The sequence below is a fragment of the Cyrtonyx montezumae genome, unplaced genomic scaffold (assembly GCF_038088225.1).
Source record: "Cyrtonyx montezumae isolate F1298 unplaced genomic scaffold, pur_monq_1.0 scaffold_8, whole genome shotgun sequence".
In the NCBI taxonomy this organism is placed as follows: domain Eukaryota; kingdom Metazoa; phylum Chordata; class Aves; order Galliformes; family Odontophoridae; genus Cyrtonyx; species Cyrtonyx montezumae.
Genome location: NW_027072089.1, coordinates 70,095,746 through 70,122,583, shown reverse-complemented (window position 1 = coordinate 70,122,583; position 26,838 = coordinate 70,095,746). Strand labels below are relative to the sequence as shown.

The 26,838-nt window shown below is 43.4% G+C and overlaps 1 protein-coding gene across 1 annotated transcript in view; it reads left to right on the top strand.

Moving 5' to 3' along the window:
- The first annotated feature begins 6,093 nt into the window (after positions 1–6,093).
- Positions 6,094–26,838, top strand: part of MYO10 (myosin X) — a 146,749-nt gene continuing 126,004 nt past the window's right edge. Inside the window, exon 1 of the mRNA XM_065752864.1 lies at positions 6,094–6,256. Within this exon, the coding sequence (XP_065608936.1) occupies positions 6,182–6,256 (75 nt within the window). The 5' untranslated portion in view covers positions 6,094–6,181. The remainder of the gene's footprint in view (positions 6,257–26,838) is intronic.

Genomic DNA, 26,838 nt, shown 5'->3' with positions numbered 1-26,838 from the left:
GAATATGGGGAGCTAGAAAACTGTTTATCTTGCTGTGTCTGTTACCAGCTGTTAAATCAAGAAGTGACTCTGTCATTGGAAAAAAAAGGTTGGATTCTTTGAAATTGAATTTTAAAATCTTGCAACATAAACAACCTCACTACGTGGAAAACTTAGAATCTCTCAAGTAGAGATGGTCGAAAACTGTGTAAAACAATCCAAGTATCACAGTTGTGAAAGCACAATGCTAAATAAACAAACCAAAAGAAGAGAGAGAAAATCACTGGCAGGGCAACGTGCTCTTAATGCTCTTTGCCAGGCTCCAAATGGACAGGGTTAAATGCCTTGTCATATGGAAATTCAGCTCCATGAAAACACAGAATGACCTTGTGATTTTGGATATATGGTCAGCCCAGAAGCACAGAGGGTACTGTATTCATGGTGTCTGTGATTGTTGTGGGATATTTCTAGAGTTGTTATTTTTTTCTGATCCAGGACTTCCCCCAAATACTTGTACTGAAACTACAGCCAGGGGAATTAGGGTGTAAAAAGGTCAAAGTGATGGAAGAAGCTGTTGCAATCCTGAAGATGGAGGGAGGCTGAAGCCAGGAACACGTCTCCCAGCTTTTTTAGCTCATTCCTGTTGGAAGCTTGTTTACATAAAAAGGAAATGTTTAAATGACTCACTGTCACAGTAGCTATAAACGAAGCTGTTACAAAAATCTGCCAGCTTTTTGCTTCTTATTTATTTATTACTCGTAAAGATTAATAAGTCAAGTTCTTATGTGAGTGTGAATAATTAATTTGATCCATTGCTTGTCACACTTAAGGGCTAGGTTCTTCCTGGAGAGATAGTTCCACATAACAGGACCTAATGATCCAATTTCATACAATCACAGAATCCTTAAAATTGGAATAGACCTTTAAAGACCATCTAGACCAATTCCCCTGCAATAAACAGGAGTATCCACGTATTGCTCAGTGCCTGGTCCGGCCTTGCTTTGAGTGCCTTCAGGGATGGGGGATTCACCACATCTCTGCGCAGCCTGTTCCAGTGCCTCATCACCATCATTGTAAATGACTTTTTCCTTATATTCAATCTAAATCTCCACTTTTTAAGTCTGGAATAATTTCCCTGTGTCCCATCACCACAGACTCTGCTAATGAGTCAGTCTCCATCTTTCTTACAGACATTGAAAGGCCATTCTTAGATCACCTTGCAGTCTTCTCTTCCCAGGTCAAAGAGCCCCAGCTCTCTCAGCCTTTCCTTCTAGGAGAGGTGTTCAGTCCCTTGGATCATTTCTGTGGCCATCCTCTGGTCATGGTCCAACAGGTCTATGTTTCTCTTGCTCTGAGGACTGCACATCTGGACGCAGTAGTCCAAGTGAGGCCTCACCAGCGCAGAGCAGAGGGGCAGGAACACCTTCCTTGCCATGCTGGCCACTCATCTTTTGATGCAGCCCAGGATACAGTTGGCTTTCTGGGAACACTGAAGACTCATGTCCAGCTTCCCATTCACCAGTACCCCCAGGTCTTTTTCAGCAGGGCTCTTCTCAATCCTTTCATCCCCCAGCTTGTATTGGTAGTGGATATTGCTTCAACCCAGGTGCAAGACCTTGCATTTGGATTTGTTGAACCTTGTGAGTTCACCTGGGTCCACTGCTCAAGCTTGTCTAGGTCCTTCTGAATGGCGTCCTGTCCCTTGGGCATACTGACTGCACCCTACATCTTGGTATCATCCACAGACTTGCTGAGAGTGCACTTGACCCCACTGTCAATGTTACTGATAAAGATATTAAAGAGCATCTGAACCAGCACTGATCCCTGCAGGACACTACTCATCACTGATCTCCATCCAGACACTGAGCTGTTGACCACCACTCTCTGGACTCAATCCTGCAGCCAGTTCCTTGTGTATCTAACAGTCTATCCACCAAATCCATATCTTTCCAATTTGGAGAGAAGGATGTGGTGGGGTACCATGACAAAAGCCTTTCTGAAATGCAGATAGATGACATGAGTGGCTCTTCCCTTGTCCATTGATGCAGTGACACCATCACAGAAGGCTACTAGTTCAATCCAGCAGGATTTGCCTTTGGTGAAGCCATGCTGGTTCTCCTCTATCACCTCCATGCCTTCCGTGTGCCTTAGCATAGCTTTCAAGAGGATCTGTTCCATGATCTTTTCTTGCACAGAGGTGAGACTGACAGGTTGGTAGTTCCCAGAATCATCCTTTTAGCACTTCTTAAAAATGGGTGGTGTAATGGAGCTCACAACTGTCAGTCAGACCTTTAGCTCCCAGAACAGCACACAAAGGCAGAGCTGGCCTACTACAAACAGAATTTAGAAGAAGAGGAAGGCTATCAAGCCTTGCTTTTTTGTATTCACTAGAAGAGAAGCTCTTGGTTGTTTTGAAAAGCAGGACCAGGACCTAGGACTGGCTTTGAAACCTGAGTGCATGCTGGGGAAGGGGTTCCGATGGACAAGAATGTAAGGGATGTGTGTTTTTTGCTTTGCACAGACTATGACTATTTTGTTGGAGCAATCTTTTACTTCACTGCATCCTTCAAGAGCTATGTTAGCAAATCATGCTCTGTGCTAGCAACTTGCATGTACTTCGTCACCCACTACAGAAGTATTTGCTTCTCTAATAGTGTCTTACCTTTGAACTTTGACAAGGGCAAAAGCAGCCCTTGTGAAATAGTAAATAATAGTTAAATGGCCTCTTTTATTTGGATTAAGTTTAAAGAATAAGGGATTTGTAACAGAAATATAGACCATAGGCAAAGCCACTCTGAGAATGCCATAAACAAAGACTCCAGAGGGAAAAATCTGAAAGAATATTTTGGAGATAGGATTGAATAAAATGAGACCCTAAGTGAACAAATGCACTGCCTCTCTCTGGTGAGAAAAAAACTTTAATTTGGTCTCTTTTTAATTAACAAGATTGAATTAACAGACCCTATCACCATTTAATTCTTCAAATGAAAACAATCTGCATGTCCTACAGAACAGTGGGACATGGCAGTGCTGTGGGGTAAGGTAGACAATCATTGCCAGCACAGCCTGTAGGGAAAGGCAGGCTTCTCCAGAGGGCAATTCAGAGGGAAAGTTTTTGTGCAATAAACCTGCCAGGCATGCAAAAGCTAAAATTCATTCTGTTCAATGATACCACTGTGGAAAAAATGGCAACTGCAAAACTAAGGTAAGCCAGGCAAGAACAAACCATCATGTATATGCAAAGAAAACGTCAGCCTTTTTTTTTAGAAAAAGGAGGTTTATAAGGCTTTTTTACTATAAAGATGGCCCATGTGGATTTTGTGTTAAGGTGCAGGCAGCTGAATGAATATTTTCTTACTGAACCAGGGACAGGATTTGCCAGATGCAAAGAAACCATCATCATAGGCTGTAAGAAATGGCAGTACACCAGGCTTACAATAGAACGACTTATCTGGTTTCATGAACAGAGAGTTACTGGCTGCCCCAGTGCCCCTGGCAAGTCACTGTCTGGGCCCTGCATGCCTGCCCTGCCTGCTCTACCTGGGGACACCTCACACTTCCAGCTCCAGGGCGCTGCTGTCCCTGAGGAGCCATGACAGCTAGCATAGATGAGAACAGGGGGAAATGTTCCTTTGAGAAATGGATGTTTAAAAATTCAACCAAGTTGCTCGAAGTAGTGAGTGAGTTAATGGTTTGTTGGGATACAATTGCATCTATGAACTTTGTAATAAATGCAGGTGGAGCAAACCTTTTTAAAAGATCCTACAAATGTGATCTGTGGAAATTCATGTTTATGAAACATGGCTCAGGTGAGCCCTCTGATTTACAGGTAACCAAGCTGCAGTCAGTCAATACTTTGTTTTTGCCTTCAGAGCAGAACAGAGCTACTTTGCTATAGGAAATTTCTGCTATCTGATAGAGATAAGAGTGGTTGAAATCTGTTCTAGAAGTCCAGTCTTACAAAAAATGTAGCTGCTAAGATAGCACAAGAGCTATGGGATAAAGAGATACCTGTCTTTTGTGGGACAGGCATCTATGGGTCAAACACAGGGACTCAAGCTACTATTAGTAGGAGAAAAATTGGTCACAAAAGCTGGGTGAAGATGCAAGCCAGGCAGCGAATCTCACTGAGCAGTACTAAAACAGACTGGTGGGCTGGCTGAGCGTGAAGTGGTCCAGCACATGCCCAAGTTGTACTGCACAGAGCTGGGGGGCTGCTGGGGGCAGGGCCTGCTGAGCAGTCACCCCACTATACCAAGCGGAGACCTTTGGGGCCAGTGAGGAGGTAGAGCTGAGCCTCCATTCCTTCACAACTGAAAACTGAGCCTGCATGCATGTGAACAGCTTCAAAAGGAAGTAATTTACCTTAGGCACACAATCAGTGAAGGAATTTCCACCGATTAAACAAAAATTGGAGCTGCGTAGCATGGCCAAGTCCCCAGATGTTCATAGATGTATGGAGCTGTGTGCAGCATATCTGTGGGGTTTTCCAAATTCCAAAACAATTGCATAAAATGAGAAGGAAACCAGTTTGGGGTCATTTTCAGAGCTAGGAAAAGTGCTTCAAAACCCCCTTCCTATGAAACACAGATGCTGGAGCTTACAAACCCTGAGCAGGGTTGATTCAAAGAATGGGAAAGGAAGTGGCTTGGTGGAGCAACAGTGTGAACTGCTCTTCCCCTTCCCCTCTGCTCCCCAAATCCCTTTTCTGACTCCCCTCCTGCTGACAGCTCTTTGCAGTTGTTCTAAGAAAAATCTTAAGCATTTTGCAGCCTTCTGTAAAGCAGTCATGCCACAAGAGAATACCCATTCTTTCTGTCATGTATTTTTAGGCAGCAAAAATCTGGTCCTATTCTTTTGGCAAGGGTTTTTTGTAATGTACTACAATATTCATTTTTAAAAAAGCACAGGCTGCTCTTATTGGATGGTAGATTCAAAATTCTCTTGAATTTCTGTGGCATTGTGCTTTGTAGACCTCCATACACAGTAGCTAGATATTGCAGTGCATTCCAAGAGCATGGTGTCAAACAAAGTACTCAATGAGAAGTCAAAGAAACTTCATAAATACCCCAGGTCTGACTCAGCCCTCCCCAGATGAGGACTTGTCTGAGTGGGGAAGCATTCTAGCACAGTGAGTGTGGAAAAAAGTACTATTCCCTTGGAGCAACTTTGAAAGCACGGTAGTTTGGATGAGAGCCGCAGAGCTTCCATGTAGGGATTTTCACAGTATTAATGGAGTAATTTAGGCTAACTTCACTGTGAGCTGGCAAATTCAAGTGGAATCCTCTGCAAAAACCTGTGCTGTGGAGCGATGCAGGAAAGTGCCCACTGCACATCTGGGTGGAGGCTGCATGGCGTCCCTTGGGCTGCCTCATGGCCAGGACAGAAACAAAGAGAGTGTTTTTCTCTTAAGCTCGCTTTTATAGCAGCGCTTGTAGCAGCAGCTGTGACACCTTGACAAGCTGAACTGCACATTCGCGCTTACTTCGGGTATCCAGAGCATCTGCGCCGCAGCTCCCAGAGCCACTGCTTAGGGAACCTTCCTGAGCACAAAAGACAGTAATACTGCCTTTACATTCTTAGTGGCTGGAACTTATCTGCGGTTTTTCTTGTAAATAAAAATAAACGTTTTCGTAAATGAACGTTTCCCATCTGCCTTGCAGAGACGTGAAAAAGGGGTCCCTAAGCGGAACCCAGTGTGCTGCCCAAAGGCTGTTAGAGCCGCACTTCTCTGGCGGGGCATACCAGGGCTGCTGCGGGATGTGTTCAGTACAGAGCACACCCGCCTCACAGCCCATGCACAAAAATCGCACGGAACTTAAAAAAGAGCTTGCTGCGTACAGCGAAAGCCTGCAGGTACGTATTCTCTAAAGGAGCTCTAACTTCGCCAGGGGCTCCCGCCTGACGCCGCTGCTTTGCGTTTCAAACCAAGCAATCGGACTGAACTCGCTGGGAGCTGCGCTCCGAGGGTCGCTGGCCCGCGTTGCAGGCGGGGCTCAGCCCCGGCCCCGCCTCGTCGGTTCGGGACGAGGCGGCTCCGGGCGCGGGGCTGGAGCGTGCGGTGAGAGCCGCTGCTTCCTCCTCCTCCTCCTCCTCCTCCGGGCGCTGAGGGGCGGGCGGACAAAGGCTACGGGCGCGATGGAGCGGCGCGGCGGTTGAGGCTGCGGAGGGTGGCTCGGTGGTGCCGGGCCGGTCCCGGCACATGGTGCGCGGAGGGGTCCCGGCGCTGCGCTCCGCAGGCGGGCCGGGGAGCACTATGGACAACTTCTTGGCGGAGGTGAGCCCGGCGGGACGGGAGGTCGCGGCTCTCCGTTCCAGGGGCTCGGAGCTGGGAGGCCCAGCAGCCCCGCTTTGTGATCCCCGCGGCCGGTGGGCAGCGCTGGGAGGGAGGGGGGTTGAGCGGAGCTACGTGGGAACTCGGGGACCAGGCGGGCGCAGCTGTGGCTCCGGGGGTGGGGAAGCTCGAGCAGCAGCAACTTTGAACGGGCTCTGACCGAAAACGAAATGCTTTCGGAGAATCGAATCCGTGCCCGAGCCACGCCGGAGTGGAGGCGGCGGGGGAGCGGTGGAGGCACCCGGGCGGCCCCAGCGCCGCCTCCCGGCACCGCGCCCCGCAGGGGGATCGCCGTGTCCCGCCGCGGTGCCCTGCGAGAGATGGGCAGAGCGCTGCTGCTGCTCCGCGCGGGGCCTAGGAGCCCTCAGCTGAGGGAGCTGCTCGTGCTCGAGGGCTGTTTGGTGGATGAAGTAGAAGTAAAAAAAAATATTCTTCCGATGCTGAACACAAAGAAGTGGCTGTTGGATCTTGGAAGTAGCTGGAACTTTGCAGTTGCATCGTGCACCTTTAGTGGCTTTAAACTAAAAGAGGGGAAATTTAGCAGGTTAGGTGTTAGGAAGAGTTTATTTACTCGGAGAGCGGTGAGGCGCTGCCACAGCTGACCAGAGAAGCTGTGTAAGTCCCATCCCTGGTGGCACTCGAGGCCAGGTTGGATGGGGCCCTGGGCAGCCTGACCCCGTGCATGGCAGCCCTGCCCATGGCACAGGTTGGGGCCATGCTTTGGGGTCCCTTTTAACCCGAGCCGTTCTGTGATTCCATGATCTTGGCAACCTCATTGTGCCAGGTGAGGAAACTGAAGCAAAGGCACACTGCTGCTTGCTCTTGGCAAACGCTGCAAGCAGAAGCTAGGCTCTGCTCTGTCTGAGCTGGCTGAATTGTATGCAGCAGTGCTTAACTAACTGCAGCAGCCTGCCTTACAGCTGAAAGGCACTGGGTACAAGTGCGGTGGTTTCCACGTGCACGCAGTGTTTGCAGATCGCTGGGACTGCCAGCGGATGGTGTGCGGGTGTTTTAATGACACCCCTCACCGAAGCAATCCTGCTGTCAAAATTTTAAATGCAGGCTAGGCATCTGCTCGCTGGGCAGCAATTAAGCTGCAGAACTGTCCTTTGCCCTCACAGAGCAGCTGCCTTGTGCTCTCTGTGCTGCTGTAGTTCCACAAGAAAAATAAAGAGAAGCGATCTGTTTACCAGAATGGCAATTAGTCACATAAAAGCAGCCCGTACACCTTGCTCCTTGTTAGCTCTTCATTTGTCAGGCAACAAAAGTTCTGTCAGGTGCAACAGGAGGGAAGAAATTCAGGATTAACTTTTAAGAAGCCTGAGTTAGGCAGTAATGGCTTTTTAACCTGTGGAGGATGCAGCCTTCACCTTTCAAAGCTTGCAAGCCGTGAGCAGTGTGCCGGCATTAGCTGAGCCCTGCAGAATTAATCTGGGGAGTCATTCTCTCTGACACAAGGCATAGTAGCATGCCCTACATAAAGAAGAGAGCTAATGGCTTTGACTCCCCTGTGAGCCAAAATTACTTGCCCGAAGCAAAAAGCAAATAAATTTTGCTGGGCTGTGTTGGTATTTCAGCATATATTTATGTTAATCTGTGGCGGCCACATGCAAACTTTGATCTTTCTTAAGAACTTTTGCTCCCTTTCAAGGTGTTGATATTACTTTAAAAGATCAGTAAATATAGCACCTTGACTTTAATCTGCATCCAAAGCCCCACCCGGGAGTGTAAACATTTTCCTTCCCTCGCGTATGGAAATTGCGTATGGAGAATATAACGCACAGTGGCAGAAATGCACTGGGCCTGACCCAGCTACCACAGAACAACCGGTGTTGGAGGCTCTGGGCTGAGCCACTGGCTGCTGGTTGAGTTTGTGCGAGGCTGACATCCTGCAGCTGCTCTTTATGAAAATATTTACCGACTTATCTGAGAGAATTATTGTCCTCATTAAAATAGGTTCTGGAGCTCACAAGGAAGGGGAAACTGGATAGAGAGGAGCAGGTATCGGTGCTTAGCTGTTCTTGCTCGACAGTGACATATGTCTGCGGATACAATTGCCTTTTTGAAGAGAAGCTGCCAAGTGAGAAGGGCGCAGGCTGGCTTAAAGAGAATTAAGCCCGACGCTTAGCAGGGAGTGTTGCTTGGTGTTACCAGGGAACCCCACTTGGTGCACTGAAGATAGGAGAGTCAGGCATAGCTATTGCCCACAAACAACTTAGAAGGTGTTCTAGGGAAAAACTTGTGTGTCTTTTTTTTTCCTCCTCTGTATTTTTCCATAGCTAGGTACTGATTGTACCTACGTATAGTGTTGTGATGCTCACTAGAACAAAGTCAGAAGATTGCATAAGACCTCGCTTGAGCATATGTACGTGTGCGTTGCAGAGAAAGTGTTCCTGTTGGTACTTGCTGCAGTAAGTAAGTGGTAGGGCAGCTCCCAGCTCGTGCTGCTCAGCTGACACCAGGCATGCACAGCATAGCAGCTTTTGGTTATGAGTCTTGTCTTATTTCTACCCATTACTATTTCCTATCTCTGGCTTTTATTCTTACTGGGTGACAAGTGGTGATGTGTCTCCAGATTAACTTCGATTCCCACCCCAATTTTCTAACTCGGCCAAAAAACCAAAAAAAATTTAAAAGTTAGAAGCCACTGATGAGAAGAAACACAAGGAAATTTCATAAAGAAGAAAAAGGAGAGGGAAGTTCAGACTGCCTTTTCAAGCTGAAGTTCCCGTGCTGGGGAAGTAGATGTAGAAGTTGAGCAGGCCCTCTTCTCATGGAGGAATCTCAGTGTCCCACTGAGCTGTGGTCACCGTCCTTGTTATGGGAGGTTGACTCCTTGGGGCTGCCAGCATCAGTGTGCAGGAATTGGTTCATGTCATTCCTGCTGAGCTTAGAAGACAGAATTTTTCCATTTTTTTATCAAAGCTGAAAGAGAATGGGGGAAGAAAAGTTCTGTTTCCTGCCTTTTGTATTCCTTGTCTCTGAAGTCTTAGAAGGACAATGTTTTAAAAGCATCATCATCCAGTAAAGATCTTACTGCTGTTTCTCTCGCGTTGCACACAGGCTTATGTTTTTATTTCTGGTGATACTGTTGGAACCTTGAGTTCATAGACTCGTAGAATCACATAATGGCTTGGGCTAGAAGGGACCTCAAAGCCCACCCAGCCCTTTGCCATAGGCAGCACTGCCACCCACCCTGTCAGGCTGCCCAAGGCCCCATCCAGCCTGGCCTTGAGTGCTTCAGGGATGGGGCATACACAGCTCCTGTGGGCATCCTAACATCTAACTTATATCTCTCTTTCAGTTTAAAACTGTTCCCCCTTTTCATATCATTGTCCTTTCACAATCAGACTGTGTAGCAAGTTGTTTCTGTTTATAAGCACCCTTTAAGTACTGGAAGGCTGCAATGAGGCCTCCCTTGAGCCTTCTCCAGGCTGAACAACCCAGCTCCCTCAGTCTTTCTTTGTGAGAGAGGTGCTTCAGCTTCCTGGTGATCTTCATAGTCTCTTTTGGACTCAAGCCTTTTCAGACTGGCTTCCTTTAGGTGTGCTTTCCACAGCTGAAAGTGTCTGAGAAATATCCGTTTTTGGCAGAGGGAGGATCCCAGTGTGGAAGAGGATCCCCAAGTGGGAAGGATACAGGGTAGAAAAACCTTCTGAGGCTTTGAGCTTAACTTCAGGGGGCTGAAAGCTCTCATTTTAGATATGCAGCCTAAGGAGAGCTTCTCCTTTGAGTCCAATGGGAAAGAGCCACCATCCTTTATGCGATGACATAGAGCTTAGGTTTCTGAAGGGCTTGAGTACCACAGCCCTGCCAAAGAGCTGTGCTGCTTTTGGCTGTTATATAGGCCACTTTTTCAGAAGTTTCTGAGGTGTGAGTACTTCTTTTATTTACTTATTGTTTTTTAAAGTTTAAAGCCGATGATTATTTAGCCAACAATTATTTTTATGTTAATTGGTGAACATTCTATTTTAAGCAGAAAACATTTCAAGAGGACTGAGGGCTACTTTGGGTTAGAAAAAAAAACAACAATATTTTTGTGGGTTTGTTTCTCTAATCTGAAATCATGTTCAGTGTATTGGTAGCCTGTCATCTCCACAGCCTACTACATATATTTCACATGTGCCTTTCAGAAGATGTATTTGTACAACTGAAACATAGATATAACTGGTCTGGAGCCTAGCAGCCCTGCTGGGACCATGAACATTGTAAAATGACACGAGAATTCTCTTAAAGCTATAAAGCATAACTGCTGAAATTAGCAGTAGAGGCTTTATGTTGTGCAGAAATAGCTCAAGGGTTGTTTTTTTTTTGTTTGTTTTGTTTTTCTTTTTTGTATGTTCTGTCTAATTTCAGCTACAGCAGGGCTGCGAAAACCTCAGCACTACAAAAATTATGCCTGCTTCTGTGTATAATTATTTACTTTCTGTAATAATAATGAAAATGACTACATTTTTTTTCTTTTCCAGAATTGTATATTCTTGATAGTACTTCACACGTGAACTATTTTGCTCAGATTTTCCTTCTTAAAATTATGCCTGCTTCTGTGGCATATTTTCATTTAGACAGGATTTTTGTTGTTGTTTTCAAGCAGGGAAAACACTACAGCCGCAGATGCTTTGCACCTGGATGCAATTTTCAGGTTTCCACTTTGCTGTGTGGAAGCAGGCAGGCAGTGTACTTCTGCAGGAGCTGTTCTTGGTCATAAGGGGCCAATTCTATCATGTGCCTACTGCTGTGCCAGCCAGCCTGCTCCCAAGAAGGGCTGCTGGAAGTTTCCTGGTGTCCTGCAGTACGCAGGTAGCCACAGGGGCCCAGGTATGACCAAGGATTTGGTCAAGACCTGACTTGTGTTGGGGTCATTTACTCCTTGGCTTTGAGAATGACAAGTTCAGGCAGAGATTGCCTCTCTGAATAAAGTCTTTGGGATCACTGGTGTGATACCATGAGGTTGTCCTGCCAGTAAATTCCAAGATTATTTTATCATCTGAGAGATCAACATTCTCTTCTTTTGATTTCCTGAGGATGAGCTTCCTTCGGTGCGTGGTTGAAGAGCTATAGTTCAGTGTCTGGGTTTGCTCTGTATTGCACTGGTGGGGTTCATGCAGATTGAGTGTAGTTTAACTGCTCCCATGAGTAACCTGAGAAGTCCTGCAACCTCCCAGTGCTTTCATTGTCCCAGCATACTGCAAAGGATAGCAGGAAAAAAAACTGGCCTTTCATCAACTAATTATACTGTAATCTGGTTTGGTTGTACCACTGGGTTGATTTTAGCTGAATTTTGGCTTTCAACTTGGTGTGACTATGTTAGTCTCTCATGATTCTGTTTCTGAGCTTTTAGTCATGGAAAATTGGTAGGTCCTCAGTTCCGTATGCATATATGTAGATATGCATTTCTATATGTATTTATGTGGTGTCACTTAATTAGGCTAGCCTCCAGTATGTGAACAGCATGCCTATTTGCCTATTTTTTGATGTTTATTTTTCTTTCTTTTAATATCAAGAAATATGGATTAAAAATACCATCCAGCAATAAAAATGTTTTTTGATATCTCTTGGGTTGATTCAGCTCCAGTGTACGTGCTGGGTTAGGAGGAGGATGATGCCATCTCCTGCAGTGTGCTCTGGCAGGAGCAGCAGCTCCGTCCTTTGTATGCACAATGCAGTAAATGCAAGCCTGTCTGATTCTATGAGACGTGTCCTGCAGAGAGCTGGGAAACATATCCTCTGGGCAGTTTGATCTCACAAACCCCTTCAGCCACAAGACCGGTATTTCCCCTGGTGAATCACAACTCCCGGTTGAGGTCTGAGTTAGATGTAGCTTTGGGTGGAGCTCTGGTGAAATGCAAGCAGTGAGAAGTCGCTAGGAATTAAGACTTTTGCTGAAGGGGGAAAAAAAGAGAATTACCACCCTTAAGTCACTAATTGTGGCTACAAGCTTGGCGATGTGACCTCAAAACTGGCTAGACTGATTATAACTTCAGGCTTGTGTGAGAGGGTCATGACTTACACATTCCTGCTTCTCTTGATCTTCCTGCTATTTGTTGTAGCATGGCATTTTAATTTCCTAGTGAGCCTTGGAAGATGATGGCTAGGTGTTGGGGCAATGGTTCTGGGCAAGTTCCCATTTGGGTATTTCTAGATGTACCTGGGAGAAGTAGCGGGGGGTGTTGAGGGAGGAAGTCCTGTCCAGTCCTCGATTCATTTCTGCAAAGTCCATAATCAGGATGATACTTCAGAAATAGTTTATGCTTTTTGGTGCTTTATGCTGGAGATAGACTATGCTTGTCCTGCAGCTACTCTGTAGGGCATTTCTCCAGGGTCTTCACACCTAATGTGGCTTACTCTCTGCTTAGGTGTTATTTTCCTTTGTGACCAAATGACTGTTCTTCAGTCTAATCCATAGAAACTTTTCAGTTTGGCAGAAAAATTAGAATTATATATTTTTTTACATTGAAACCTCAAACGTGAGTGATGTTGGAGGAGCATGCTAATGCATATTTTTCCCTGTTGAACAGCTTGCTGGTAACAGACCTGATTTTGGTTTGGATTTGAAACCTGGCAGAAATCCGTATATGCTTTTACTGACCAGTGTTGTTAACATTTCCATTTTGAGTAAACTCTTCTGTGGAGTGGCTCAACACACAGTTTCTATATGCAATCTTGTTATTGTTCTTAGCAAATGGCTCTGTGCTTAGTTATTGTTTGCAAAAAAGAAGCAACCATATTCAGCAGTTAGAAAAAAAACAACCAGAGAGCACTCCAGCCCTTTTAAGGCTTTGAGGAAAACTTGTCAGTTTACTCTTCTGGATGGAAGGAAGTATTCAAAACTGAAAGGTGGTGGTCATTCTTATAATGGTGTGAACTTGCAGTGAAAATCTGAATTCTGAGTAATACAGCTTAAGTTGAATTCCTTATGCGTCTCAGTGGCCCTTCCTCTAGTGGGCGAGTTGAAACGTCTTGGAGCAGAGCTCAAATCTGGGCATTCATGTATCTTAATCTTTCTGTGAACAGTGGCATACTGACAAGTGAAGGGAAGTGTCTAGGAGGACAAACTTTGTTGATATCCCGTGCCATTCTGTATCCTCCAGGACTTAGAGTTGATCAGGCTTCCTATGGTTGTATGTCAGTGTGTTGTTTTTTTTTTTTTTTGCAAATGTAGCACACACATGTATTTGCTTTATGTACTTTCTCTGCTTTAGTGGGACATTTTGCCTGGTTTGTGGTATCAGGCTATCCTTTTGAGAGTTCCTCATCTTTTGGAGAGCCTCGCTAGAGATTTTGGAGTAAATAATGAGTGAAGGTGTACATTGAAGAGTTATCTTAAATTAAATCCTTCTGTGAAATTATTTGGGTTTTGGTTTTGTTTTATCCCAAATGGAAGAAAGCTGGAAGAGGAGAGAGAAGCTTGGCAGCAGGCCTTAGGAGCTGAGCTATGTCTTCACACATGATCCTGGCTAATGGTGCTCAATGGGTAAACCACTGTGTTGGGTGGCTCAGGAGAGAAAAGGCTACATGCACTTTGATGTGTTAGTGTTGCTTCTTCCTGTATGTTCCTGGAAACTATTAACAATCCTTTATTGTAGGTCAGTGATAGGAGGGTGCATTAATATAAGGCTCACGTTGTTTTGTTTTGGAGAGTGCCCTCACAGGAGATACCACATTCCTTCAGCAGAGGGAAACACTTGGTTGTTGGCTTTCCCTTGGGGTCACAGCTGCATTCTCACCATGAGCAAGTTTACCCAAGGGCTTTTTCATATGGCTTGTCTACCTCTCTGCTGGGATTGAGCTGAAGCTGTCATTAACTTCGGCTGGAATTAGATAGCTGAGTGTTTCTGAAAGTTGTAATTGACATCAATACTGCAAGGCCCTTGGTTGTCTTCCTTTAGAGCCTTGCATACCTTCGGAGGGCAGTAAGGAAGAACTCCATGAGTTCTGCAGCACCTGGAGAAAATGTTCTTTTAGCTCTTCGTGCAGTGCTGGATTCTGAAAGTGGTACTGCAGTCAACTTTGCATGTTTTGTTTTGTGTAATGTATATGTAAATGCTCTTTCTTTCCAAACTCAATATCAGAAATTCAGAATTTATGTGGAAGGATTCTCATGCCTTGCCTTTGCCTTTAGAGAAATTGGCCCTGCTTTTGGCACTGGGAGATAGGAGAAATTCTTTATTTTGAAAACATATTAATGTTTATAATGTTAAAAGTAACATATTATTTGGTCCTATTTTAGTTGCTGTTGTTTAGCGTGTCATCAAAGTGTTTACCCAGGTGAAGCTAAATGTATTTATTGAGAGGTATGGGATTGTTTTCCTTACAAACTTGTTTATCCTGAGGAAAAGCCAAACTCCTTTGTTCTACAAAGCTGTGCAGTTAGCAGTAGTGAGGACTACACAAAGAGGTCACTTCTGTTTGACCACTTCAGTGGCTCAGAAAAGAACTGTGTGTCTTGGTTAGGCTATATTTTTATTTGCTTCAGGAAGAAGCCAAGTTGGCAGGCCTGTGAGGTTCACGCCGGGACAAGAAATAGATGGGGATTCTGTAGGTCAGACTTCTTGTCTTATTAGTCTTCTTTTTTGGATCTCTTCCCCTTATTAAATATAGATGTGGCTGCGGGATTTCAGTTTATCTCCTTATTACAGCTTTCTGGTGATAAGTACAATTAATAGGTTTGTTTACTCTGTGTAATGATTGAGTCTTGTATATTCCACAGAAGAAAGTCAGCGTGGCTTTTACAGTGGGGCTTTGAAGGATGGCATTTCCTGTTTCTTTTCAAAGAGTATACCAGAACGAATATCTGATAAAGTGAGCTCTTTGTAGTTTAAGCACTGAGAGTCGCCTTCTACCATGTGATATTTAATAATCTATCTGCAGGAATAAACAAATTATTCAACACAGTGAATCTGTGCTATAAAATATAATGTGTGCAGCAGCCAGTTACATTTCCAATAGTTTTCACGCCAAATCTGAGAAGTTGGAACAGATGGCAGATGGGATTTTGACACAGAGCTGCATAGCATTTGCAGCAAAAGTGCTTAGTTTTGAGAGCCTCTCTTCCTGATTTCTGTGTTTATGTTGCACCATTTTGCCTGGGTGATCCGGTATCTTAAATGACTACAGCCCTGGTGCAGTAGTGAACTCCCTGGGTCTTTAATACAAAGCCTGTGAACAAGCATAATTGCAGTGTAATTAAATGCTTGTGTTTAACTTACTTTGTAGTCACACCTTTGTCAGAAGGAAGCCTTCATAATGGGCAGTTAAGGTGGAGATGCTGTCTGTAGCTGGTGGAAGACAGAAAGCAATGCCCAAATCTGTATTTTCCTTACGGGCTTGGTCCTTTGCTGATAGCCAGTTCCTTCGTGGCTTTTTGTGGGCTGTGGGTTTGCAGATGGCGAATATTAGTCAGGGATCCTTTTTATTCAAACAGTAACTGGAGACTTACTGTGTTCCAGCTGCTTCTGGAACTGATGAATACAAGCTGTAATGAAGAATTTTGGATTCTTGAGTTCATGTGCTACCTGTTGAAATTCCCACCTATATTTGCTTGCAAATGCTTGATTTTTGAAGTGTGCAGTCCCTTTGTGTAGTCTGAAAGGCCATTGTGGGCCAGAGTCACTGCAGAGCTGGTTGCAGTTTTATAAATGCTGGCGTTTTGAGAAGTCGTGCTTTTTAAAGTCGTCTTCTTCTGTGTGTAGTGTTGAATGATGACATGCTTTTGGATAGTTTCACAGGGGCTTATCAGAGTTATCAGAGAAATGTGAGGTTGTCCTCAAGAAAGTCCTGCAAGAAGTCCCAAGCATCCTGGAAGTTACAGCTTTGATGTGTTGGTACTGCTCCATCAGTGATAACGTTCCTGGAACAAGAAATAATTCCTGGTAGTTTTATTGTCACCATAATTTTTACTGTTTTCATGTGATTGTATTTTCCCTTAACTTTGTTCTAGATGCTGTACCAGAGTTACTAGTAAGCAGTGCATTTACTCTCTGCGTACTCTCTTCAGAAGAGCAGTCATGATATGCTCTTCAGGAAACAGTTGTTTGTTTTTTTTTGTCAAATCTTTGCAATTGTTAGAGGAAGTTTTAAGAGCTCTGTGCAGCATGGTGAGTGTTTTGCCTGAGGCTGCTGATCACTGAGAACCCCCTTGTTTGCATCTTCGCTTTTGGAAGGGTCTGTCAATATCTGAAAGCTAGGATGCTCCTTTTTTGTGCTTTTAAGCTGTAGCTTTGCTTCTTTTGTGGATGTATGTATGTATTTACTTATTTATTTATTGTAATCCAGCTGCAGTGCTGTGTGCCATTGGTTCCCTTCTTGTACCACTGTAGAGGAGAGGTATGAAGGAAAATAATACCTTATACTCATTGCCTGTACAGATCTAAATATTATGTTTATGCCCTTGTTCCTTGCTAATGCTGATGTTGGTCAACTAACATGTTTGTATTTTGAATGTATTTCTTTTCATCTATTATGTTTAGGTTAATGATTTGACACAGCTGCATAACTTGGAGAAACTGTGTAACAACGAGTTAGGATTATTTTAGAACAACAACAAAAAAAAATTGATTTGCATAAATACTCTTTTTCTGACTTTTTATAGTTGGTGCTGACTGTAACAATTAAAAAGGCTTACTTTTATTTGTTTTGTTTATTTTTCAAAGCCCTGGAAGTTTGCTGACAGATCAAAAACCATACTGAGCAAAAATAAAAGAAGAACCTTAGTAGCAGACAGCTTATTTTCCCAACTGGAAAGGTGACTCACTGAGGAGGAAAAAATAAGTCCAGAAGTGGTAACCATTAATTTCTATAAATAAGTAAAAACAAGTTACTTGTTAGGCTTTCAAATGGATAAGGGAGAGATTGTTCCAGTTTTTAATCTTCACCATGTGGTAAAAATTAAGGTACACTATGTCACATGTACACCGTGTTTTTTCTAGATAGTATTAAAAATAGCTTCTCTTTTTTTCTGTGCAAAGAAAACTGGTCCTCTTCAAGTATACCTGTATAAATGGCAGATGCTATTTGGCTCCACTGTGAAATAGATGGAGTTTATGTATCAGTTTGTTTCTAGTGGCTTGTGTTCCTGGCAGAAATACCACTGGGTTTGCAATGTCTTGACCTGCAGCTGGTTTTCTTCCTGCCTGCCTGTTGGCTCTCTGGGGATGTGCACTGAAGCACTGGGGTGGAAGATCCCATGTTGGACCGTGATCCTCCTGATGGCTGACCGTGATCCTCCTGATGGCTGACCCCAGCAGTTTGAAAACTGCTATAGAGAGGATGCAGGTTTTGTAGTCCTTGGGAATCTGCATTGAACTCTTCCAGAGGACATCTCAAGGCTCCTTACACAGGCCAGGTCTCTTGATTTTTTTTTTTCCCTTACTGTGTATACAGTGCTGCTCCCACAAATCATGCTCTCAATTCAAAGCTTTCATTCTGTGGAACAGCTGCCTTCTACCCTAAGCTGTGTTTCAGCATAATTAATTGAGGAACTTCGGGACTTGCATGAAGAGCTAAATAATAATTAACCAGTCTGACTTCTCTGGTGCAGCGTTAGGGCTTTCATCTTCAGACCCAGGTTTCTTGTCTGTTCGACTGACCAAGCATTGATGCTTTTTCAGTTGTGACCTCTTTCTCCCTTAGTGCTGAGTACATTTGGATTTGTCACAAAAGGGCTCTCATGCAACTTCCTGCAGGAGAGCTGCTACAAAGGTCTCTTCTGAATTGCAGTCATGTGAGCTGCTCCCTTCCCTGAGCCTTGTGCCTCTTATCAGCAGCCGTTGGCAGTGCCCAAACAAACCACTGCAGTAGTGCTGCTGGCTGTGCAGGAGGAGGAAGTAGTTGGAGAATTGCAGGCATGTATGTTGGTAGGTTTAAAGGAGCAGCAGAGTTTTAGGGTTTCAGTGCTCCAAAGCGGACTTAACGAGATTGTGGCTACAGCTAATGAACCCAAAACAAGCAGTAGCAGAAAATGCTGGGGTTTAGTTTTGTAAAATTTAATGACTGGACTTGTATAGTATTGGGATGTGTATGTAATCCTTTCTCTGAAGATTTAACTCCATTTGATGCTCTGCTTAAATGAAGTAAGGAGGTCTTGGTTCAGCACAGCTGATAATCTCTGGATGAACGTGTGACTTTTCTCTAATTCAGAGATGGAACTTTGTGTCTCGATGGTACTTTACATTTAGCGTGTTCTCAAATCCCTTCAGTTGAGGCTTCTAGCTGGACACAAGTTACTTGGCTTCTTACACAGTCCAGGGTTGCTCTGGGAGGTTAATAACAGCTCTCCCTGATGGGTGATTTCACAGAACCCTCAGTAGCTGATGAGAATGGCTGAGGTTCAGTAGGTATCTACTGCTGATCTTGGGACAAATTACATTCAAGGTGTGCTGCCCATGATTGAAGCAGTCAAAACTTTTTTAGAGCTACTCTTACACTTGCAGCTAAATGTACCCCAAAGTGCTTTTCTGCGTTACTGCTGTAGTTCGTAAGCTGATAATGGAATGTGATAGCCCCACATAGTACATGCTGCTTTGTCTCTTTTAATCAGGAGAACTTACGTGGTTCTGCTGCCATGTTCATACCATAAAGAATTAGGACAGGAAGTCTCCATCACAGTTGGCTCTCTGTTTTCCCTGTACAGATGTAGCTTTGTTAACAAATGACTTGTCTAACTTACTGTCATTTTTTAACTCACGTCAGTGTTGTTATATTGATATATATGTTGGCTGTAGAGCTCTTATTGCAGGCATATTCCTGGAAAGCTAAAAGTGAGGATATTTTTTTTTCACAAACTCATTTTCTTTTAACAAAATCATCAAGCCACCTACTTACTGGTACTTTGCATGGTACGTATTGAGGGAAGGTTGTGTACTACTCCATTGTAGTGGAGATTAGTTGTGGAGTTAGTTTCAATAATGCTTTTTTTTTTTTTTAATTTATTGGAAAGGAAGTGGAGCAGTATACAGAATCAAGAGTAAAGGGAAGGGTGTCTTCTGTGTTTTGTAACTCTGTTGAAGCAATTTCTTTGTTAGTTGTGGATAAGGGTACACATGCCATCCTGTGTATTTCAGGCACCAGATGGTATAATGGGAGGTGCTATTAGGAGAAAGAAATAGCCTTAATTTAGAGAGGTTGTGTAGAAAAATTGTTTGAAGAAGAACAGGACAATACCCCCTCCTTGAAGCGAGCAGGAAGAAGTGATATATTGTATTATATGTTATTCATTATTGTGTACAGTAGAAGTAGTAATTAAGTTTTACAGGACATGTTCAGCGTCTGTGGTGCGGTATTGGCTGTATTATTCACACATCTGTCAAGAATAGAGGGTGTGATTGTGTATGCTGTTAGAATGAATCATTAGCAGTATGTGCTCTTTATTGAATATTAGAGTTGGAGTGTGCTGAGGAAAAAAAATAATCTAAAAATTTCTTTTTGTGACAAAAGGAGCAGTGGATGTAATCACGTTTTATTTCTGTCAATGTGACCATAAATTATCTGTAGGCAAAAAATAAAAATAAATAAATACAATATTATCTGAAAAAACAGACTTGGACAATGTATGTGTTAAGGAACCAGACAAACAAAAAAGACCAACTAGCTCTTTGCAAATTGAATTTGCATATTACCTCTGAAAATCAGGTGCTTTTATGGGGTGGGTCCCAGTGTGATTGAAGCACATATGTCTGCATGCTTCTAGCTCAAGGTACAGAGCTACAGTACTCTGCTGTTGTCTACAAACAAGAGTCTTGCTTATGTGAACATGGGTGGAAATTTAACTCCTTGAAGAAAACATCATGAAAGAATGTGTGTATCTGAAAGCATAGACAGAAGTTGTGATGATCATGTGTATGCATAAACTTGCTGTTGGCTATCCAAAGATGAAAGGGAGCTGAAAATGTGACCAAAACAATATTATATAGGCGCTCTGTTTAACAGATCTTATTAAGTGATAAATGCACTGCCAAAGTTTAGCTGTGCTTGTCATACGCATGAGTAGGTTGAATTATGATGGAAAATACAGTCACTTCTTGAAAAGAGGGACAAGTTGATACCTGAAATGACAGGGAAGCTAAGCTGTAGGAAAAGCAGTCAGCCTGTGAGTAAGAGGGAAGGTGATGTCATGTGAATGCTGTTGTGGGATTTCAGTGGTTTCACTGCTGGCTCTCTCCAAAACTTGCAATCTTCAGTAAGTTAATGGATCTGTTTTTTCCATGGTTCTCTCATTGCATAAGACAGCTGAAGGATTTTCCATTTCCAGCCTCTGGTTTTAAGCACCTTGGGGAGGGAGATGCAGTGCATAAGGTGCTGGCCCTTGTGCAGGTGCGGGAGGAAGTAGTGGTGTTGCAAACAACCAGCACCATCCCTCTTTGAAGAAACAATAGCTCTTAGAAATTTCTGATATGAATGGTTTTGCTTTTTCTGACAAATGCAGTTCTGATATCAGTTCTTTGTTTTACAAATATGTCTGCTTTGCAAATAACGTCTGATCTGCCGCCTGGAGTAGAAGCGGCCAAGTTCTTGTTATATTCCTTGGTGAAGGAGCATGAAGATCTTGGGGTTTGTATTGTAGTATTTTCTGATGCACACATGAAACTTGAGTAGAACTCCAAGGTCTCAAATTTTATTTCCTTACAGATGAGGAAATCTCTGTTCCTCCCTGTAGAATAAAGTATTTTATGTGCTGCTTATGGGGCTAAGGGCAGCGTGTGCCATAAACATGAAGTTATTTTTCTATTTTGTATTATTTATGACTTCTTTGTAAAGAATAGTGGCTGTATTTGAAGCCAAGTATTTCTGATTGTCCTCTGAAAGAAGGTAATATGAATCTGGCAGTGGAGGAGCAACACTGCTACCGCAACATTTATTTGCAATGAAATGGAAATGGCTTTTCAGGATTCCTATTGTCAAAGCATTAAGACACTCTGCAGGGGTGCCAGATTTTGCAGAACTGTCACGTGGGGTTCAATTTTCTGATAATAATGAGCAGGGTGCTTCTCAGATGTTCTACTGCTCTGAGATTGATAACAACAGGCTGTTTTTTGTTTTTAGAAGAGTAAAAATACATTTTTGGCTACAGCAATCTGAGAAATTGGTAATGTGTTTCATTCGTGTACATTCCAGTTGCATCAGCTGAAATTCTACACGAGCTCATCTGACTAAGGACTTTCTTCAGTCCTCTTCTGTTCCACAGTAATTTACCCATATACTCCTCCTTTCACAGTTGCACACTTCATCATTTATAGAAAAGTTGTTTTTCAGCAGTACTTAGGTGATTTCATTTTACATAACTTTACCTAGTCTACTGGAAAAAAAATCAACAAATGGTTATTTTGTTGACTTACTGTTGTAATAACTGCAAGCAACAAGATTTAGTATTAGTCTGAAAAATAGTAAAAGATATTGGCAGTGTATGTAAAGGCAGAAAATTATATATTTTTTAGACTTGCATTCCTTAGTGCCATAAAAATCTGATCATAATTATGTAAGTTTAAATGTGTTTTAATAGGACTGTGTCAAGCAGCTGGAAAATTCCCCATTTGAGCTTGTGCAGGCATTTCGATACTATAAAGTCCATAGACCTTGGGGTGCCTTTTTTTTTTTTTTTTTTTTTTTTTTTTTAAGGAGAGGCACTTATGTGGGCTGTTGGGAATCACTAATACTGCATTTTGAGTATTACACTTGCATTTTATTTTAGGTACTCGGCTAATTTGACTTAAATTTACGGTGCGGTCACCTTGTTTATAAATAACATTAAGCAACATCTCTGTTGTGGCAAGTGTATAAAGTCCTCCCAGGTTTCACAAACCAGAGAACTGCAGCCTGCTGTCCTAGCTGGATGTTTGTGGACTCTTACCAAAGAATTGGCTGACTTAATTTATCGCCAACTAAAATAAATTGCTAAGTAAAAAGTTCGCACTCTGGACTAGATGCACTTTCAGTGGTGACTAGTGGAAAAATTCTCTGGGCTTTAGGGACAACAGAGGTGATTTGTGAAAGCCTGCTTATGAAGGTTGTTGCACTGTAGCTTCCAACTTGCCTTTTGGCAGTGAGGTGAAGGAGCGATGATCTGAGCTATGTAAGCCTACTGGAGCACTTCCCTTGCAGGAGAAAAGCATGTCAGACGTGAAGCTGTTTTGCATGTATGTCGCTGCCGTGGAAAGGGATCTGGGGATCCTAGTTGACAGCAAATTGATTCTGAGGCAGCAGCGGGCCCTCACAGCCCAAAGGGCCAACTGTGCCCTGGGTTGCACTAGGCCCAGCACTGCCAGCCTGATAGGGGGAGGGGCCGTCTTCTGCGCTGATGGGGAAGGGTCTGGTGGGAAAGGCATATGAGGAGTGGTTGAGGTCCCTGGGTTTGCTCAGCGCAGAGCAGAGGAGTTGAGGGGAGGCCTGATGGTGGCTGCGGCTCCTCACATGGAGTAGAGGAACAGCACTGAGTTCTGCTCTCTGTGACAGCAGTGGGGTCCGAGGGAATGGCGTGAGGCTGTCAGGGGAGGTGTAGGGCAGGTGTCATGGAAAAGTTCTTCACCAGAGGGTGGTGGACATGGATTGGGCTGCCTGGGGCAGTGGGCACGGCCCGAAGTGCTGGAGTTCAAGGAGAGTTTGGATGCTGCTCTCAGATGTTGGGTTTGAATTTTGACTGGTGCTGCATGGGGCAGGGAGTTGGACTTGATGATCCTTATGGGTCCCTTCTAGCTAGGAAAATGCTTTGATTCTGTGATTCTGCTGCCTAATACCTGTGGTACCCAGGACATTAGGTACTCTTCTAAAATAGAGTGTCTTGGAAGATGAGGTGGCCATAGTGGAAAGAAATGCCTGCTTCTTGGCACGTTCTCACCAGGAGCACAACCCCTGCATGTCAGCACTCCACAAAGATCCTTGGACTTCGCATGCAAGTACATTTCACACCCTGTGGTCTCAGCTGTCACTGCATTATTTTCACCAGCCTTGACATCTGCTGGAGTTTGCTTTTGAATATTTCTGTCTAAAAGTAGCTGCACTCTTGACACGTCTTTCTCTGGTCTCATGTCTATCCCTGTAATCCAGGCAGTGCAGTTTTGCACAGCCTGCATTTGTAGGCACTGCCAAGCTGGGGGTGGTGTGAGTGCTGGCCACGGCGGTAGGTCCTTGTGTGAATAAAACGGGATCTTCTCCCTGGAATTAGACCAAAGAAGTGAGGTTAGTGTCTCAGCCGTTCAGGAGACGATATGCACTGATCCAGAAGCAGGGAAAAATCTCTACTGCAGGGTTGTTCCTCTTCTTGTTGAGCTTTGTCGAGAGCTTTGGGGAGAGCTTTGGTGTGAGGAATCTGGATGATGTAGCTCTGTAACAATTAAAACATAATAGTTATTTGTCTGAAAAGGTCCTTTTCCACTTATGAGGTGTTCAACTGTTCAGCCCAATTTCTGTTATGCTTTTGCACTTAGGAAACAGCAGTTTAGAACAGTCTCAGCCCAGATGCATTTACTTGACTCATTGTTCATCTCCGGATAAAGGCCCATTTTGCCATGTATTAATGCTTCAAATCACTTCTGTTTGGTTAAGGTCTCCTAATTGCTTTGCAGTTTAGTTTCAGATTAAATCTTCCATCAGCGTGCAGCATGAAGCAACACATAACACGCTAAAAAAAACCTATATTAAGCTCTGTGTTGATGCTTTTTATACTAGGTTGATGTAAATGTTTTTATTTTTCTGTTAACAGCTATCAGCTTGTGTAAATATGCATCGAAAAATTAAAACCAGCTCCAGAGTGATGCAGGAAATGTTCATTCCTGTTGTAAATAAAGAATAATAGAAAACAGTGAGGAATTTGATGTGATTGCATCAAATCTCTAGATATGCCTGCAAGTGAGGAAATGTTCTGTACCTTGTTGAAAACTGGAGTGCAGATACCTTCTTTAAAGAGGTGCTCTGAGCCAAAAGAAAAGGTGTGGTGATGTACATCCTAGGAACCTGCTGGCTGCTTTCATATATCCTGCCTTGGGGGTTTCTCTATAGATGGGAGATGGGAAGTGCTGTGACATTGCCAGGTTCATGCAAACATTCGGCATGGAAGTATCAGTGACCGCAGAAGGGTTGTGGAATTTCTGTTCACTGATATAAGTACCTGCTCCTTTTCTGTTTGGTGGTGTTTTTTGCTTTATTTTAATTTTAATTTTAATTTTTATTTTTTGTTCCCTTTTGGCAGCTTATTAGTGAAAAAATTATAAAGAAGTCAATTTTTATTAAATGTAATTTCCATTAATATGAAGAAGGGAAGTAAAAATGACTCACTCTGTAGGTGCTTTGTTTTGTATTGTCACAACTGCAGAAAAATCAAAGCACATGCTAATAAGAGTAGGATTACTGGATGGAAACATATCTGGTCAGAGTGAAGGAGTGGAGCAAGCAAAAGCTGGAGATTGCTTTTCAGGGGGGCCATGACCTTGAGGGGCTGGATATAATGGATGCAGTGTTTCAGGCTCCTTTTTACCTTGCAACTACTGCATGCCATTGGTATTCATCAGTATGGGTGAGGCTCTGCAGTGGAAAGACTTCCGAAGCATCACCTCACCTCTGAGAAAAGCTGATAAAATGAACATCAACACTCTTCCAGGATCAGTACGTTTATTTGAACTTAATGCACTTTATCTAAAATGTAAGTGCTGTTGCTGAATGTTCCTTTGGCACAGACTCACAGAGTTTCTGCTAAGCTTCACATTCTATGTTTTTTCACATGCATATAAAGTACCAACAGCATGCTTTGGTGCCACATAACCTTTAGGAATGCTGGGTTTAGCCCTGGTTGTTAGGCTTAAACCACTGAACAATTGAGCAGGAGAGTGTATTTGGGTTTGATTTTTCTTTTGTTTCTGTAATCTAGTCCTCCCCATCCATCTTTTGGGATGGGGACCCAAGAGGTCCTCCTTTTTATTCTTTGCCCTACACCAAAATTGATTTTTTATAAAGACATTCAGATATCAGTTCACAGGTTACTTCTCAAACTATTTCATATTTAGTGACATTTTGCTCTTTGTTTCAGGGTTGGTAAACGAGGACATATTTCTATCCAATTTACAAGTTGTTTGAAAACTGAATTAGAATATAGCTTTTTATCTTCTGCAATTTTAGATACTGTCTTTATGTTTCAGAGGAGTGAAGGGTTCTTAACACACTTAAGTGCAGTCAAGCACTCATCTCCCTTGTCTCGGTTCGTGGTTGAATCTCTCCTTGAGTTTCTGACTTGGGAACAAGGAAAAGTCTGAGTAATCACCAGAGGGAGGGCATGGTCAGAGCTATGTTCAATCTGAACTTCAGGAAAAACTTCTTTAGTTTGAAGGTGACAGAGCACTACAACAGGCTGCCCACAGCACTTGTGGAGTCTCCTCTGGAGATACTCAGAACCCACCTGGATGCTTTCCTATTAACCTACTCTAGGGAACCTACTTTATTAGCAGGTTGGGGTCTCCAGAGGTCCCTTCTAACCTCTGTATTCTGTGATAATGTATACCCTGACTGCTGTGACAGATGCTCACTTCTGTCCTGTTACCTGAAGTTCTTATAACCCTCCAGCAAACATTCTTGTACCTTTCTCTGTAAAACTATTGCACGTGCTACTTGGAGGTATTTAATTAGAAGACTGTTGTCTGTAATTAGAAAACATCTTTTTTGCTGTACAGCAATGAACTTCTGGAAGTGGGAGGGCAAAAGGTGCTCGGTGTCTTGTAATATAAAAAGCACAATCATCCTTTGAATTTACCTCTGAAAAAGGAAGGGACATTGTACTCCTTCGTGTGTCCTCCAGCAAAGTGTTGTGGGTGTCTTCCATGAGGCTTCCCGCATGTGAGAAGCCAGTCTGGTGTGGCTGATGCTCCCTGATGACCTTCAACACTGTGAGCTTGCTGGTGGGCACCCTCCACAGATGGTTGCATCACCAAAGCATGAGCAGCCAGCTGCTGACAAGTGTGTTTCTGTATTGAGTGCATGGGAATAAGCCTGTGCACTGCCCTTTAATAATAACATATACCATTATTTTTTGCTTAATTGGTTGTGTTTTCATCAGGTGAGCTCCAGACAGGCGATTTGCAGTTGCTCAGTGATTGTTGTGGTTTACAGCATACAAATTAGTGTGGGAAGCTGCTAACATGAGCCTTGCAGCTCTGGGCTTCAGGGACAGGATCTTGTTTTTTTGTGCTTGCCTGGAGTGCAGAATATGAGAAGGAAGAGCACAGAAGGGTACAGGGCTGCCCTCCCTTCCTAGGGATGTTCATGTGCTGCTCTGGTGAAGGATCGTCCTGTGTTCTAAACCTGCTTGTGAAAGCCTGGCACAACAGCTGTGCTCCGAGTGTAGAGGTACGCACAGATTACAAGATTCCTTTTTAATTAAATTTTAAGGATTTTAAGGGTGCTTACATCCTGACTATATATATATATATACATATATATATAGTATGAGCATATATATAATGTATGAGCACTCGTTCCCAGTCACCTTCAGGTGTTTCATAAACCATGTTGGACTTGTCATTGTCATGATGCAAGTCCAAAAACATCTA